At 43.0% G+C, this 12484-nt stretch overlaps 1 protein-coding gene across 3 annotated transcripts in view; it reads right to left on the reverse strand.

Moving 5' to 3' along the window:
- TBCE (tubulin folding cofactor E) overlaps positions 1-12484 on the reverse strand; it is a 1152174-nt gene that overhangs the window by 183165 nt on the left and 956525 nt on the right. For 2 of the 3 annotated variants that reach the window (XM_044075896.1, XM_044075906.1), the window contains exon 14: positions 7849-7917. In XM_044075896.1, the coding sequence (XP_043931831.1) occupies positions 7849-7917 (69 nt within the window). Of the gene's footprint in view, positions 1-7844; positions 7918-12484 lie in introns of all 3 variants that reach the window. The other variant, XM_044075916.1, reaches the window with a different exon arrangement.

Consider the following 12484-nt stretch of genomic DNA (forward strand, 5'->3'; position numbering starts at 1 on the left):
GGCAGGGGTCCACCAAACTGGATTCCTTTTCTTGAAGGAGTGAGTCTTGGTTTTGCTTGGGATAGCACGTCCATGCATTAGTAAAGGATTTTGCAGCTTGGACAGCATTACCCTTTAGCATGAGGGCTTTGAAACTTTCCACCTCGGTCTTAAGTAAAGTGAAGTTTGCTTTTGAAAAGTTTTTCACGGTAGTTTCCTTGTCTGGCGGTGGGGGTGGAATGTGGATATCCAAAATTATTTGTTTATGGTCAGATCTAACCAGCGAGGGTTTGACCTCTGGTGTGGAACACCGGTCGCCCTTGTTGGTGATGACCAGGTCCAATATGTTGTCACCTCTGGTGGGAGTGATGCCTATTTGATCCAGGACATTTGATTTCATAAATTCTAGGAAATGTTGGGCAAGGGAGTTAGTACTTGAGTAGTTCTCCCAGTTAATGTTTGGGTAGTTGAAACCACCCAATATTAGGGTGTTTGATAGGATCTTTATGTTCCCCAGTGTTTCCAGAAATGTGGAATGGGGGTCCTGGGACATGGTGGGTGATCTGTAGCAAGCTACAATTTGAATTGCAGCTTTGCCCATTGTTAGTTGCACGTGGAGGATCTCTGAAGCATCATGCTGTGCCCACTAACCTGGAGGTGTGGGTATCTTTGATGAATATGGATACTCCCCCACATTTTGTATTTCGGTCCGGGTTCTGAGGCCGAAATGTATGGTATGAGTTGTAGCCTGGTAGTGCTGGGGTGCTCTCTGGAGCCTTAAACCAGGTTTCTGTTATTGCACATATATCGATTTTGTCCATACTGAGGAGTGCCTCGAGTCTGTGCATTTTGAGGTTTAGACTTCTGGCATTGAGTAGCATTACCCTCAGATTTTTGTTACTTGTGCTATTTATAGTGGTGGGTTTGTCTTTTGAGCCTTGCCTAAAAAAGGCACTATGGGGGTGACAAGAGCCTTGGCCAGTATTCGAAAGCCTAAGGGTGACAGGTGCAAGCCATCTCTAGCAAAGCAGAGTGGCTTGTCGAGCATGTCATCCCAGGTGGACAGACACTGGATCCCCTTTGAATGACACCAGAAACTTAGACAATTGTTGAAATTGATATTTTTTTCTTTATACCGTGGTATCATTCTTGGTGAGGACAGGATGCTACTCAGGGTCAGGGTCATACTGGCCTGGGCTACGTGATCAGAGAGCTCTTCCATGTCTCTTTTCATGTAGTCCAGGGTAGGTACGGCTCAGGTCATACACACCAACATGGACAATGACAGAGTCATATTTGTACTTGTTCTGGAGTGACCTGAGTGCTTGTGTTATGTGGCAGATCCTGGCACCCGCCAAGCAGCTAACAGTAACCTTCTCCTTATTCAGTCTAGTGAGTGGGACGTCAGTGTGCCTGACTATAGAGTCACCTACTACTAGTATGTTGGGTATGTTATTTTGTCTTAAGGGCTGTGATTGCGTAGCACACTGGTTTTGTGAAGTATATGTTTCATGGTTTGTGTTGGGAGGGGTGGAGGTTGCTTGGATGTCTGCTTTGGAGGTCTCTGTTGCTTTTGCAGATTTTTATTTAGAGCCTCCGAGTATGTTTTCATGTATTTAAGAGTGTTTTTTTACCGGTGCTGGTTTAATGGGTCTATGTGAGACAGGTGGTGTGATGCCAGTATTTCCCTTCTCCTCTTGACTGTCTGATCCATCTTGGGTTGAGAGAAGTTAGCCTCCAGTTTGGCTGTATAACTGCATCTCTCGCATGTATTAGTGTTTGGTGGTAGGAGGAGAGGGTTGTCTGTGTACATGAAGCAGTTGTAACATTGCATCAAAATGCCCAGATTCACCAGTTGGACTTCTGTTCATACCTTCACCAAGCATTACCACATGCCTATCTTCTCCAAATCCAGGGCAAGTTTTGCAACTGCAGTCTTGCAGGGCATCCTAGCCAGCCCCGTCTTCTTGACTGCCTCCAGCCTTTTCTTCAGCTTTGGGAATCAAACCAAGTGTGATGATTGCAACAGTGAAACATGAAGAACATAGTACAGTTGTATACACTTATAAATGTAGATGTTCGAGTGTATTCACTGTTGCAGTCCTGGTTTCCCACCCTCCATCCCCCTTGTCTCTCTCTCTCTTTCTCACTCTTTACAGGGAATTTTTGGTATTTACTTTCTACTGGTGGTTCTTTTACCATAACCTAGCTCCCAATTGGGGGCTCCTGACAGCTGGGGCAAGAAAAACTGATGTAATGGTGTTGGCTGCCTGATTTTATACCACTGACGACCTGACATCAGTCCTGGAGTGAGAGCAACCGATGCAGAAATAGTAAGGCTCTGGTATTCGGGCCGACTGAGGGCTACCCCTGGTGGGATAACCCAAGTGTGATGACTGCAACAGTGAATAAAGTCGAACATCTACATTTATGGTAAGTGTACACAACTGTCCTTTCCTTTCCTCCTTGTGTATTAAAATTATTCAAAACTATTTGCCTTTTATATTTTATATTTTTTTTACATTAAATTAAGTTCTTGTTGCCTTTTCATAGTATATTTCCTGTGCTTTCAAGTCAGAAAATATCCATTCCAGTAGCACTGTAACAAAAACATTAGCCACTAAGCCGTAATGTTTAAAAAAGCTATCCAAAATTACTTTATTTTCCATTAAGTAAAACAGTTCACCGTACCTATCCAGGCATGTCCAATGTTGCAGCCTCCATGGGGACCCCTCTGAAAAAAGCTGCAGAGGTGGAAGTTGCCCTGGTGGAATGTGTCCTCACCCCCTTAGGGGGTGGCCCGTGGTGTGTGTAGCAGAAATGGATGCAGTGTGCTATCCATTTGGAGATTGTTTGTTTGGATATGGTCTTGCCCTCTGCCCCTGCTGCAAAGCTTATTAGCAATTGGTCAGTTTTCCTAAAATATTTAGTCCTATCTAGGTAGAATTTGAGCTGCCTGTGCACATCTAGAGAGTGCAGAATTATTTCCCCCTTGTTTTGTGGGTTAGGGAAAAAGTGGACAAATGAATTGATTGGTTGAGAGCCACACTGGACACCACATTAGGCATGAAGGTTGGGTTAGTCCTGAGGGAGACTCTGTCAGCATGGAAAATGAGTGCTTGTAGCTCTGAAACTCTTCCAGATGAAGTGATGGCCAGAAGCAAGGCTATTTTTCCAAGACAGGAATTTTAACTGTGCTGAAGCTGCAGGCTCAAAAGGGGGTAGGGTGATCTTTTCCAACACAAAATTAAGGCACCCTGCTGGGGTAGGAGCTCTTCTGTGTGGTCTTAAATTGTTAGCCCCTCTTAGGAACTGTATGATGAGAGGGTGTAAGAAGAGATGTGGCTCTGTGCTGTAATGAGCAGAGATGGCAGAGGCATGAATTTTAATAGAAGAGAAGGATATGTCCCTGTGTAGTAGGTCTGCTAGGTAATCCAAGATGAGAGGTAGGGAAGGCTGTGCTGTTTCAGCTCCTTTAGCCTGGATCCAGGTGCAAAACCTTTTCCACTTGTCAGCATAGGATTTTCTAGTACTGGAGGTGTCTGGCCTCTCATACAACATTCAGGACTTGTTTGCTTAGGCTGGCAGCTGGAGGAGAGGTCAGGATATAAGCCAGGCTCAGGGTCTGCAATTGCAGATTCATGAATTCTCCATTCTTCTGAATTAGGAGAGCTGGGATCTGAGGTAGGTGCCATGGTGGCAGGGGTGACAGGCTGCGCAGCAGTGGGTACCAGTGCTGGCATGGCCAGTCTGGGGCAATCAAGATTGTCCTTGGTTTTTCCTCACTTATTTTGAGCAGTACCCTTGAAATTAGTGGTAGAGGGGGAAATGCATAGATCGAGAGGTTTACCCATTGGAAGGATAGAGCATCCACTTTCCAGGCCTTGCTGTGAGGTTCTCTGGTGCAGAATTTGCTGAGCTGGTGATTGTTGTGGGAGGCAAAGAGGTCCACCTTCGGGGTGCCCCATTTCTGGGTTACAAGGTTGAAGGTTCTGTGGTCTAGCTGCCATTCGTGTGGGTCTAGCAGGTTTCTGCTTGTTGTCTGCCAGAGAGTTTAGGGAGCCTGGCAGGAATTGTGGTAGCAGGTGCATTTGCATGGCTGAAGCCATGTGCCAAAGGGTCATGGTGAGCCTGCAGAGAGGATAAGAGTGAGTTCCTCCCTGCTTGTTGATATACCACATCACTGTGGTGTTGTCTGTTTTGATCACTAGAGGCCTCGGGGAGGGTAGGGGTCTGAAAGCTGTCAGAGCATGCTGAACAGCTAGCATCTCTTTTTGGTTGATGTGCAGATGCATTTGATTTGGGCTCCAATGGTCCTGAATGCACATACCGTCCAGGTGTCCACCCCAGGCATAATCTGATGCGTCTGTGGTGAGGGTCTGAACTGCATGGGGTTGTGAGAAGGGAAGACCCTTGTTGTGGTTGCATGCTGCTGCCCACCAAAGAAAATCTTTCCTTAGACAGGGTATGATAGTTTCCAGGTCCTGAGAGTGCTGGCACCAAAGGCTTTTTAGGTACCATTGTAGTTTCCTCATATGCAGTCTGGCATATGGAATGAGTAGAATGCAGGAGGCCATGAACCCTAGAGCTTGCAGGATTTTTCTTGCAGATAACTGGGTTCTGGTGGCTAGTTGAGAGAGGTAGGCTTGTTTTTCTGGAGTAAGGGATGCCATCTGGGATGCCGTGTCCAGGCTTGATCCCGGGAATACAATTGTTTGAGTGGGGACTAGTTTTGATTTATTTATGTTTATAGTATACCCCAGGGAGGTCAGTAGGTACTTTACAAAGGTCAGGTGCTGTAACAGCTTTTCCTGAACGTCTGCCTGAATCAGGCAGTCATCTAAGTAGAGGTAAATTTGAATATTTCTTTGTCTGCAAAAAGCAATGGCTGGAGCCAGTTATTTTGTGAAAACTCTGGGAGCAGCGGATAAGCCAAAGGGAAGCGCGGAGAACTGAAAGTGCATAAAATCCTGCCCTGAAACATAGATATTTCCTGCAAGATTCCCTGATTGGGATGTGTAGATAGGCCTCTTTTAGGTCTAGGGTGGCTAACCAAGCATCCTTGGAAAGAATAGGTAGAAGCTGCTGGAGGGTGAGCATTTTGAATTTTGGTATCACCAGGAAGGTGTTTAGAATTGATAGATCAAGGATTGGGCACTAGGTTCCCTCTTTTCTGGGTACCAGGAAAAGCCTGGAATAAAAACATTGGCCTATCTGGTCTGCAGGAACAGGCTGTATTGCCCTCATGGAGAGCAGGGAATGGACTTGTTTTTTGGCCTCTGCCCACTGGTATGGAGGAAGATCTGGGAACCCTTTTGGGGTTGCAGAGTGTGGAGATAAAATTTGTATCCCTGGGACACTATGTTGAGGACCCATCGGTCGTTGGTAATAGAGGCCCAGTTGTTTGCATGGAAGGAGAGTTTTCCTCCTAGGGGCACAAGCAGGTGGGCAGAGGTAAAGGGTGGAGGTGTAAAGTCATTGTGAGTTCTTTCCATAAAGGGGTGGCTTAGCACTCCCTGTTTTTGAAGTGGAGGAACTCCATTGCTTAGATCTCTGCATTCCAAGGGACTGCTGTCTGGGGGGTCTGCTTCCCCTAGGTCTTGGCTGAGCTGGCCTGGAAGGGGCCGGAAAGGATCAGTGCTTGGATAAGCAATGTCTACTGAACCTCGGAGGCTGGACCTGTAATAAGTCTTTAACTGTCTGCATAGATTTAGCTTTTTCTTCCATCTTTTTTTAAGACCTCTTCTGCCTTGGTGCTAAACAGATTGTCTTTGTTCAATGGTGCATCCAATATTTTTGATTTGACATGGACTGGCAAGGTCTGTTCCTTAAGCCAAGCATGCCTTCTAAGTACAGAACCAGTGACTGCTGTCCTGCAAGATACTTCTAGGGCGTCAAAGCCACATTGCAAGGTGTGTTTAGTAACTTGGCTTGCAGAATGCATAAGCTCTTGTAATTCTTTATTTTCTGCACAAGCAGGAAAGGCAGATACTTTTTGTTTGAGGAGTTCCATGGTATGTTGCTGGTATTTCAATATGTGGAACTGACAATTTAGCGCTCTAATGGCAAGAGTTGCAGAGGTGTATACGTTTTTACCCCATCTGTCTAAAGCTCGGGAATCCCTGTCCGAGGGGGTGGGATTCTTAGCTGCGGTTGCTTTAATTCCTTTAGGTCCTTGGGAGATGACCGCTAGTTCAGAAATAGGATTTTTGAAAAGAAATTTATGAGAGTCAGGGACTCTGTAATACCTGTCAGGTTTCCTGGGAGCAGGAGGAAGGGTGTCACGAGTCAAAGTGGATTCTATAAAGACATCATCCACAACATCCAAGACAGAAGAAATGGCTAAAGGTCAGGTCTGTGCTGTGGTAAATCTAAGAATTCCGAGTCACTTTTTGGACTGAGGATAGTCCTGACATTCCCAGTGGAAATGTTCCCTTAAAGTATGTAGGGTTTCACTAAATGAAAAATCCTCTGGAGAAGAGGCAGAAGGAATGGATTCCTCTGCATCTGAATCCTCATAAGCAGACAAGGGTTGCATGTCTTCATATTCAGAAACCTCAGAGTCATCGGACTCCTGGTCAGATAAAACTGCTGGAGACAAGTCTATTTTTCTTATGGTAGGGGTAGGTTGGCTTACCCTAATAAGCATGATAAGGTCTTCCGCCATTTTAAGCATTTGAGATTGAGGCATGGAAGCAGGTGCCTGAGCTTGGGTCGTTGTTTTTTTAGGCGTAGTTCGAACCCTGGACCTTAGAAACTCGTCAGTTTTAGAAAGAACTGAAGAAGCAAAAGAAGTCATAGGGTTTGTGTCGAGTATCGGTAGTGAGAAAAACTTCCTCGGAAGCCGGTGCCTGTTCAGCGGCTCTGGACACATCCAAGGTAGAGATATCCTCAGGATCCTTAGTCAGAGAAGAGTCTTGCTGCATGCTGGACTCCAAATGGGTCTCGGAAGCGGCCTGTGAATCCACAGAAGCAGGCATCAGAGGCTGCGAAAGCACCTCATTGAGGACCAGAGAACTGATGACTAGCTTACCGGAAGAGTCGTCGGCAGTTTTGGACCTGTGCGGTCTGTCTCTGTCTTTATCCTTACGTGTTTTTGGAAGATCAGTAGTCAGATGGCTTACCGAAGCCATATCGGAATACGGGGACTGAGAGCAAAAATATTTAGCTGCAATAAGGGCCCGACGACGTACAGTTCTGGCACTGAACAAAGCACAAAAGCGACAGCAAGGTACATCATGGTCTGGGCCTAAACAGGTGACGCAGTAAGAATGGAAGTCTCGGTATGGTATTTGCTTTCCACAGGCAAGACAAGTGTTAACTTTTTCTGACATCAGTTAGAGCAAGAAAAAAGGATCCCCAATTGGGTACTTAGCTTTAGAAGACTTCAACTTCAATTTGGAAATTAAACTCAGGTAGCGGCCGACTGGCACTCGTGTGAACTGCTTCTGCTTCGAGCTGCTCGGCAAGAAAGACTGATGTAATGGCATCAGCTGCCTGATTTTATACCACTGACGACCTGATGTCAGTCCTGGAGCGACAGCAACCGACGCAGAAATACTAAGCCTCTGGTATTCGGGCTGACTGAGGGCTACCCCTGGAAGGATAACCCAAGTGTGATGATTGCAACAGTGAAACACGAAGAACATCACCTAAACTTTAAGAAGCACTACTCTGATCTAGACATTCAAGTCTGGATTAAACCCTTATGAAATGGTCATATTCTCAGACCACAAGCTAAGCAATAACAAATTACATAACATCAGTTGGTAAATCCATGGATGGTTAAAGAAGAAAATTCCAGGATGATACCTGACATGGACTGGCATACACTTTGAATTATGTTTTGTAGTTTTGCTCCTTACTTACAAAGCAGCTGATTTTTCAGTGCAATTGGCTGTTGCCGCTTGAGTTCACCATCTTCAGGGGCACCATATTCTGTCAAACAAGAAAACAAACTAATTTAAAAACTACTATTCATCTATTCTTCTTTGTTTAATAGAATTTTTTACATCCATTAATTTTTAAATGAAAATGTTTAACAGAACACTGAGGTTGTCCCGCTCAGTTTAAATATTTGTATATTCTGGCAAAAACAAATAGCTAAAAAAAAGTTATTTACCTGTATAGATAAACTATTGACTGTTCATCATAAAAACAGTTCAATGAAAGACAATCATGCAACAAATGTAGAAGAAGAAACTGCCAAGTAGTATCCTATACCAGGCAACCCTTAGTTCTCTGCCAGTACTAGTGACAGGACTAGAACACCCCTGCCACACACACATACTTCCAACACCATGAAGACAGAACACAGGATAACCCCCTCCACCACATTACTAAGTGTTTTCATGCAGAACCACAAATGTTCTCTCAAACCAGAGACCTTCATAGTGAAGACAACAAAATAATAAAATGAATATCAGTGTGGATACATGCTGCAAGAGTGTAAGAGCCTCTATAAATGCTGTACCATTACACTTTAAAACAGCTTTTGTAAGAAGTTTCATTCTTAGGATAACATTTCAACAACTGGAAAGACTGTGTCAGGTGGGCAAAACACTCTGAAAGACAAGTAAAATAAGAAGTCAATGCAGGCATACTCTGAAGGGCCATGTTTCAAAGCACACCATGTTTCTGACGGCCATGACCAAATTTTAAGAAAGTGTGGTGTTAAACATATGAAGAGCATGGTAACCATGTGAAAAATTAGGACCTGCTTGAGCGAGTCCTGAAACATGGAGACTGAATGGCTGAAGAATGAACTTACATGTACTAAGTCCGAGATGCGCAATTATCAGGATATTCCCTTTTCTCAGAAGTATTGCAATCTCAGAGTTGGTATATATAAATTTGGAGGTGCAGGGGGCTAACCCCCTACATTGTGCAGGATGCTAGCACCCTGTAAAAAGAAATTTGATGTAGAAAAGTGGTCTTTTTTTTTTTGTCTTGTCAGCACTTGGCATTTTGAGTGCTGAGATTTCAGTAGGGAGCAAAACAGAATACCCTACGCACAAATCCCTACAAATGACATTTATTTGTTGGCAGTGCAACTGAACTGATCAAGAGACGCTTTTCAGCCATGACCACAGACAATACGTAGGTTAATGCACATGAATGGTACAATATAAATATACAAGTCTAAACTATGCAAAAAAAAAACACTATATAGCATACATTATAGGACAAAAGCTACATGGTACATATTATATAATAAAAAATAGGAGCAACTTTCAATTAAAAAACAAATAGCAGCCTTAATTCAGTCTCAGTCCAGTGTACCTTAATTCAGTCTCAGTCCAGTGTACCTTATCAATTCTTTTTCAAAACAGCTGGAAAATAATCAAGTTTTACAAATTTTAGAATACAAAACTAATTACTGCCACACATTCAAATGGCTAAATTAAGTGTAGGTCTCATCTAAAGTGAAATATGACTGCCTGGATTTTACAGGCTCAGCAAAGTTAGGCTCCTAAGATGTTAGGAAGATACTGAGACTTTGATACACATTCTGATATGCTAACAAGAGAGGCTGGAACAATGCTATGTTTTAATGGCATTCATGTGTGAGAGATTGAAGACCTGACTACAACCTAGACACAACCTGTACTTCAGTGTTCTACTCATCTTTCCCCTCCCAGTCCCTCAAATGCCCATGTCACCAATAAAACACAGGTCATGTTTGGGCTGCAGACAGGGCTTCATCCATCTGTGACATGAGGCTGAGAAAGTTAAAAGCATTTTTGGCATCTACAGAAAGGGCATTACAAGCACAGGGAACCATGATGGGAAAAGGCCCGAGTCTCAGACCTCTCTTGATAAACAGAAAAAAATCAAAAGAAAAGGAGACTGTTGTGAACTAGTAGAATGGAATAACGTGACAAATCTCTCCACAGCTTTGGATTTAGTGTACTAGCTGACTACTGAGAATGGGTCCACCTAGTATAAGATAGCTTTCTCTCTTCATTATAAAAATAGATTAAAAGTGCTTAGCAAAAATCTCAAAAGTTCTACTAAAAATGTAAGGCTACATACGAGTTAAACATTGCCACTTCCACCAATGATTACCAAAATGTTTTCTTCAACTATACCAGGAATCTCAGAAGTAATACTCCATTCTGCTCAGACCTAATATCCAAATGCCTCTCTTACTCTGATGCAATGGCCATCTTTAAAATCTCTGATGACAAATTCAGCATCACCTTTACCCCACTGACCAAACCTTCAGACCCCAGAATTAACTCCTCTTTTTACTATTATAAAACCACCCTACTTTTTGGCATTAAGCAAGCAAAAATTCCCTATTTCATACCATAACAAAGACATCCCCTTAAAATCAATTCAGTCATCATGGATCGGAGATATGGTCAACAACAGCCTATCTTCTGACCATTATGTGATGGTCATAAGAAAATCCTTGTACATATCACAGCTAATTTCCAAAGATATAACATCCAGGAGTAAAGAAGTAACAACCTTTTTCAGTATCTTCCTCATTTGACCCTTTACAGAATACAATACCTACTTCAGCATGTACATCTGTTAGCATCTTGTCCAACTTTCTGACCAAGAAAATTACTGGTTTAAACTCACTAAGCTATGCTGATAGTTTAAAAGCCCTTTCACTATATTCAGTCTTTTACAAGCTCCTTCAAAGTGATCTGTGTATGGCTTCCCAAGCTATCACACCATGCCTGATCTCTCTTTTACACATACCACCATGACCACACTCACCAAACCTTTAATTTTCACAGACACTTAAATCAAAGATACAGGTATGATAGATTTCCAACCTAATGAACCCCCTACTTATGGAATAAGCTTCCACTACACATCACGCAATACACCACATTGGCTGCATTTAAAACTTCTCCAGATAACTGGCTGTGAATCACAAATTCACCCCTGGGGTATATGTAACATGGCACTCCTTAACTGGGGAGCTTAGCTCATCCAATTCTTCTTGGGCTTAGCAAAGCTTTTCAATGGTCTTCTGGACAGCATGCCAATTATATACCTATGAATTCTACTGTTGGATTAAGTGACTTGCTCAAAGTCACTCAACAGGAAAATGACAGCTGACGGACTCAAGCCCTGGTCTACTGTATGAAACTTGACAGCAGGTCAGACCTTAACCTCAGGATTAAACTTCAAGACTTCATGTTTATGTGCCTAGCCTATTACAGCATAAGGTGAGAGAGCTACTCTTGAGCAAATGAAATGGTTAAACACAGCAAGACAAAAGTTTACTTGCACATCATTTTTATCTGCACATTCTACCCTCTATATTTCTCTGCCCCATTAGGTACTGCAACTGATATATACAAATGTAGCTAAATAGTGTCTGAATTTCTTCAGTTTATCTCTTTTTGTTGCCTACTTCTGGTAATATTTTTTACTGTGACATTTCTCTAAATCATCTTACCTAAGGAGTACCAGTACTGTCACAGCAGTATTCTGTGATTTGGAGTAGGGGTAGCGTAGTGGAATAACAGAATGTTCCGGAGCATAAATCTTGTTTTAATTTGTATTTCTTTAGTAACAAAGAAATTAAATAATAATATGTATCACTAGTGGCAAATACAAGCTGACTATTCATTAGTGAGGCCAGCAGTCAGAATGGGAATCCCAATTTTTATTATGGTCCAAGCTAGAAGCCGATGTTACTAAAGGGGCTGCTGTAAAGAAAAAAAATGTGGAAATGTTGTGATGTTTTAATTGTCTGTTCTTAACCTTTTCATGGTTGTGGATGCATCTCCATCACCATCTCACTGGGAAGGGGGTTAGGGGGACAAAGTGCTATGTCATCCCAGGCACCAGACTCCCATGGTTACACTCTGTACACATTTAAATGTCCTTATAAGCTGGGAAGGTATGTAACAGCTAAGGCTGGTGGACAGACGCCACTCCAGAGGGGGATGGAGGGACAGTATTCCTTATCCATTACAGAGGATCTACTTCATGGATCAACTGAGACAGTAAGAGTGTAACTGCTGCAGCTGCATGTAGTAACAAAGACCCTCCTAGACAGTCTCTGCTGTGTGGAATCCTCTTCCCCAAATAAGGCCAGACTCTTGTAGTTATAGTAAAGAGAATAATGCTTGCTGATGGTGTGTACTGAAGATGTTCTGGCCATGGCAAATGTGTCTACAGTGGAAACATTCAAAGAAGGCAGTGGAAGCAGCTGTTCCCCTTGGTGAATGAACTCCGATGATAACACTTTCTATAGAGAAGTTAGCCACTGAGAGCAATGTGTCAGACAAATAACTTGCCCATTTTCTTAAAATCATGCATCTTTTTCCAGAGTTTTTGGTACATTCCAGATAGTGCAAGATCTTCTTATTGCAGTTTTTCCTCCAAGAAGTACACCAAGACATAGTAAGACTACTTAAGTGGGATCATCCTGAGGGACACCATGATTTAGTAAAAGACCCACTAGGGTTTCTTACACATAAGGACCTGACACTTCAAAACACTAATTACAGAAGAGCTGTGCACCAAAAAG

The sequence above is a fragment of the Protopterus annectens genome, chromosome 1.part1 (assembly GCF_019279795.1).
Source record: "Protopterus annectens isolate FY-2018-M chromosome 1.part1, PAN1.0, whole genome shotgun sequence".
In the NCBI taxonomy this organism is placed as follows: domain Eukaryota; kingdom Metazoa; phylum Chordata; order Ceratodontiformes; family Protopteridae; genus Protopterus; species Protopterus annectens.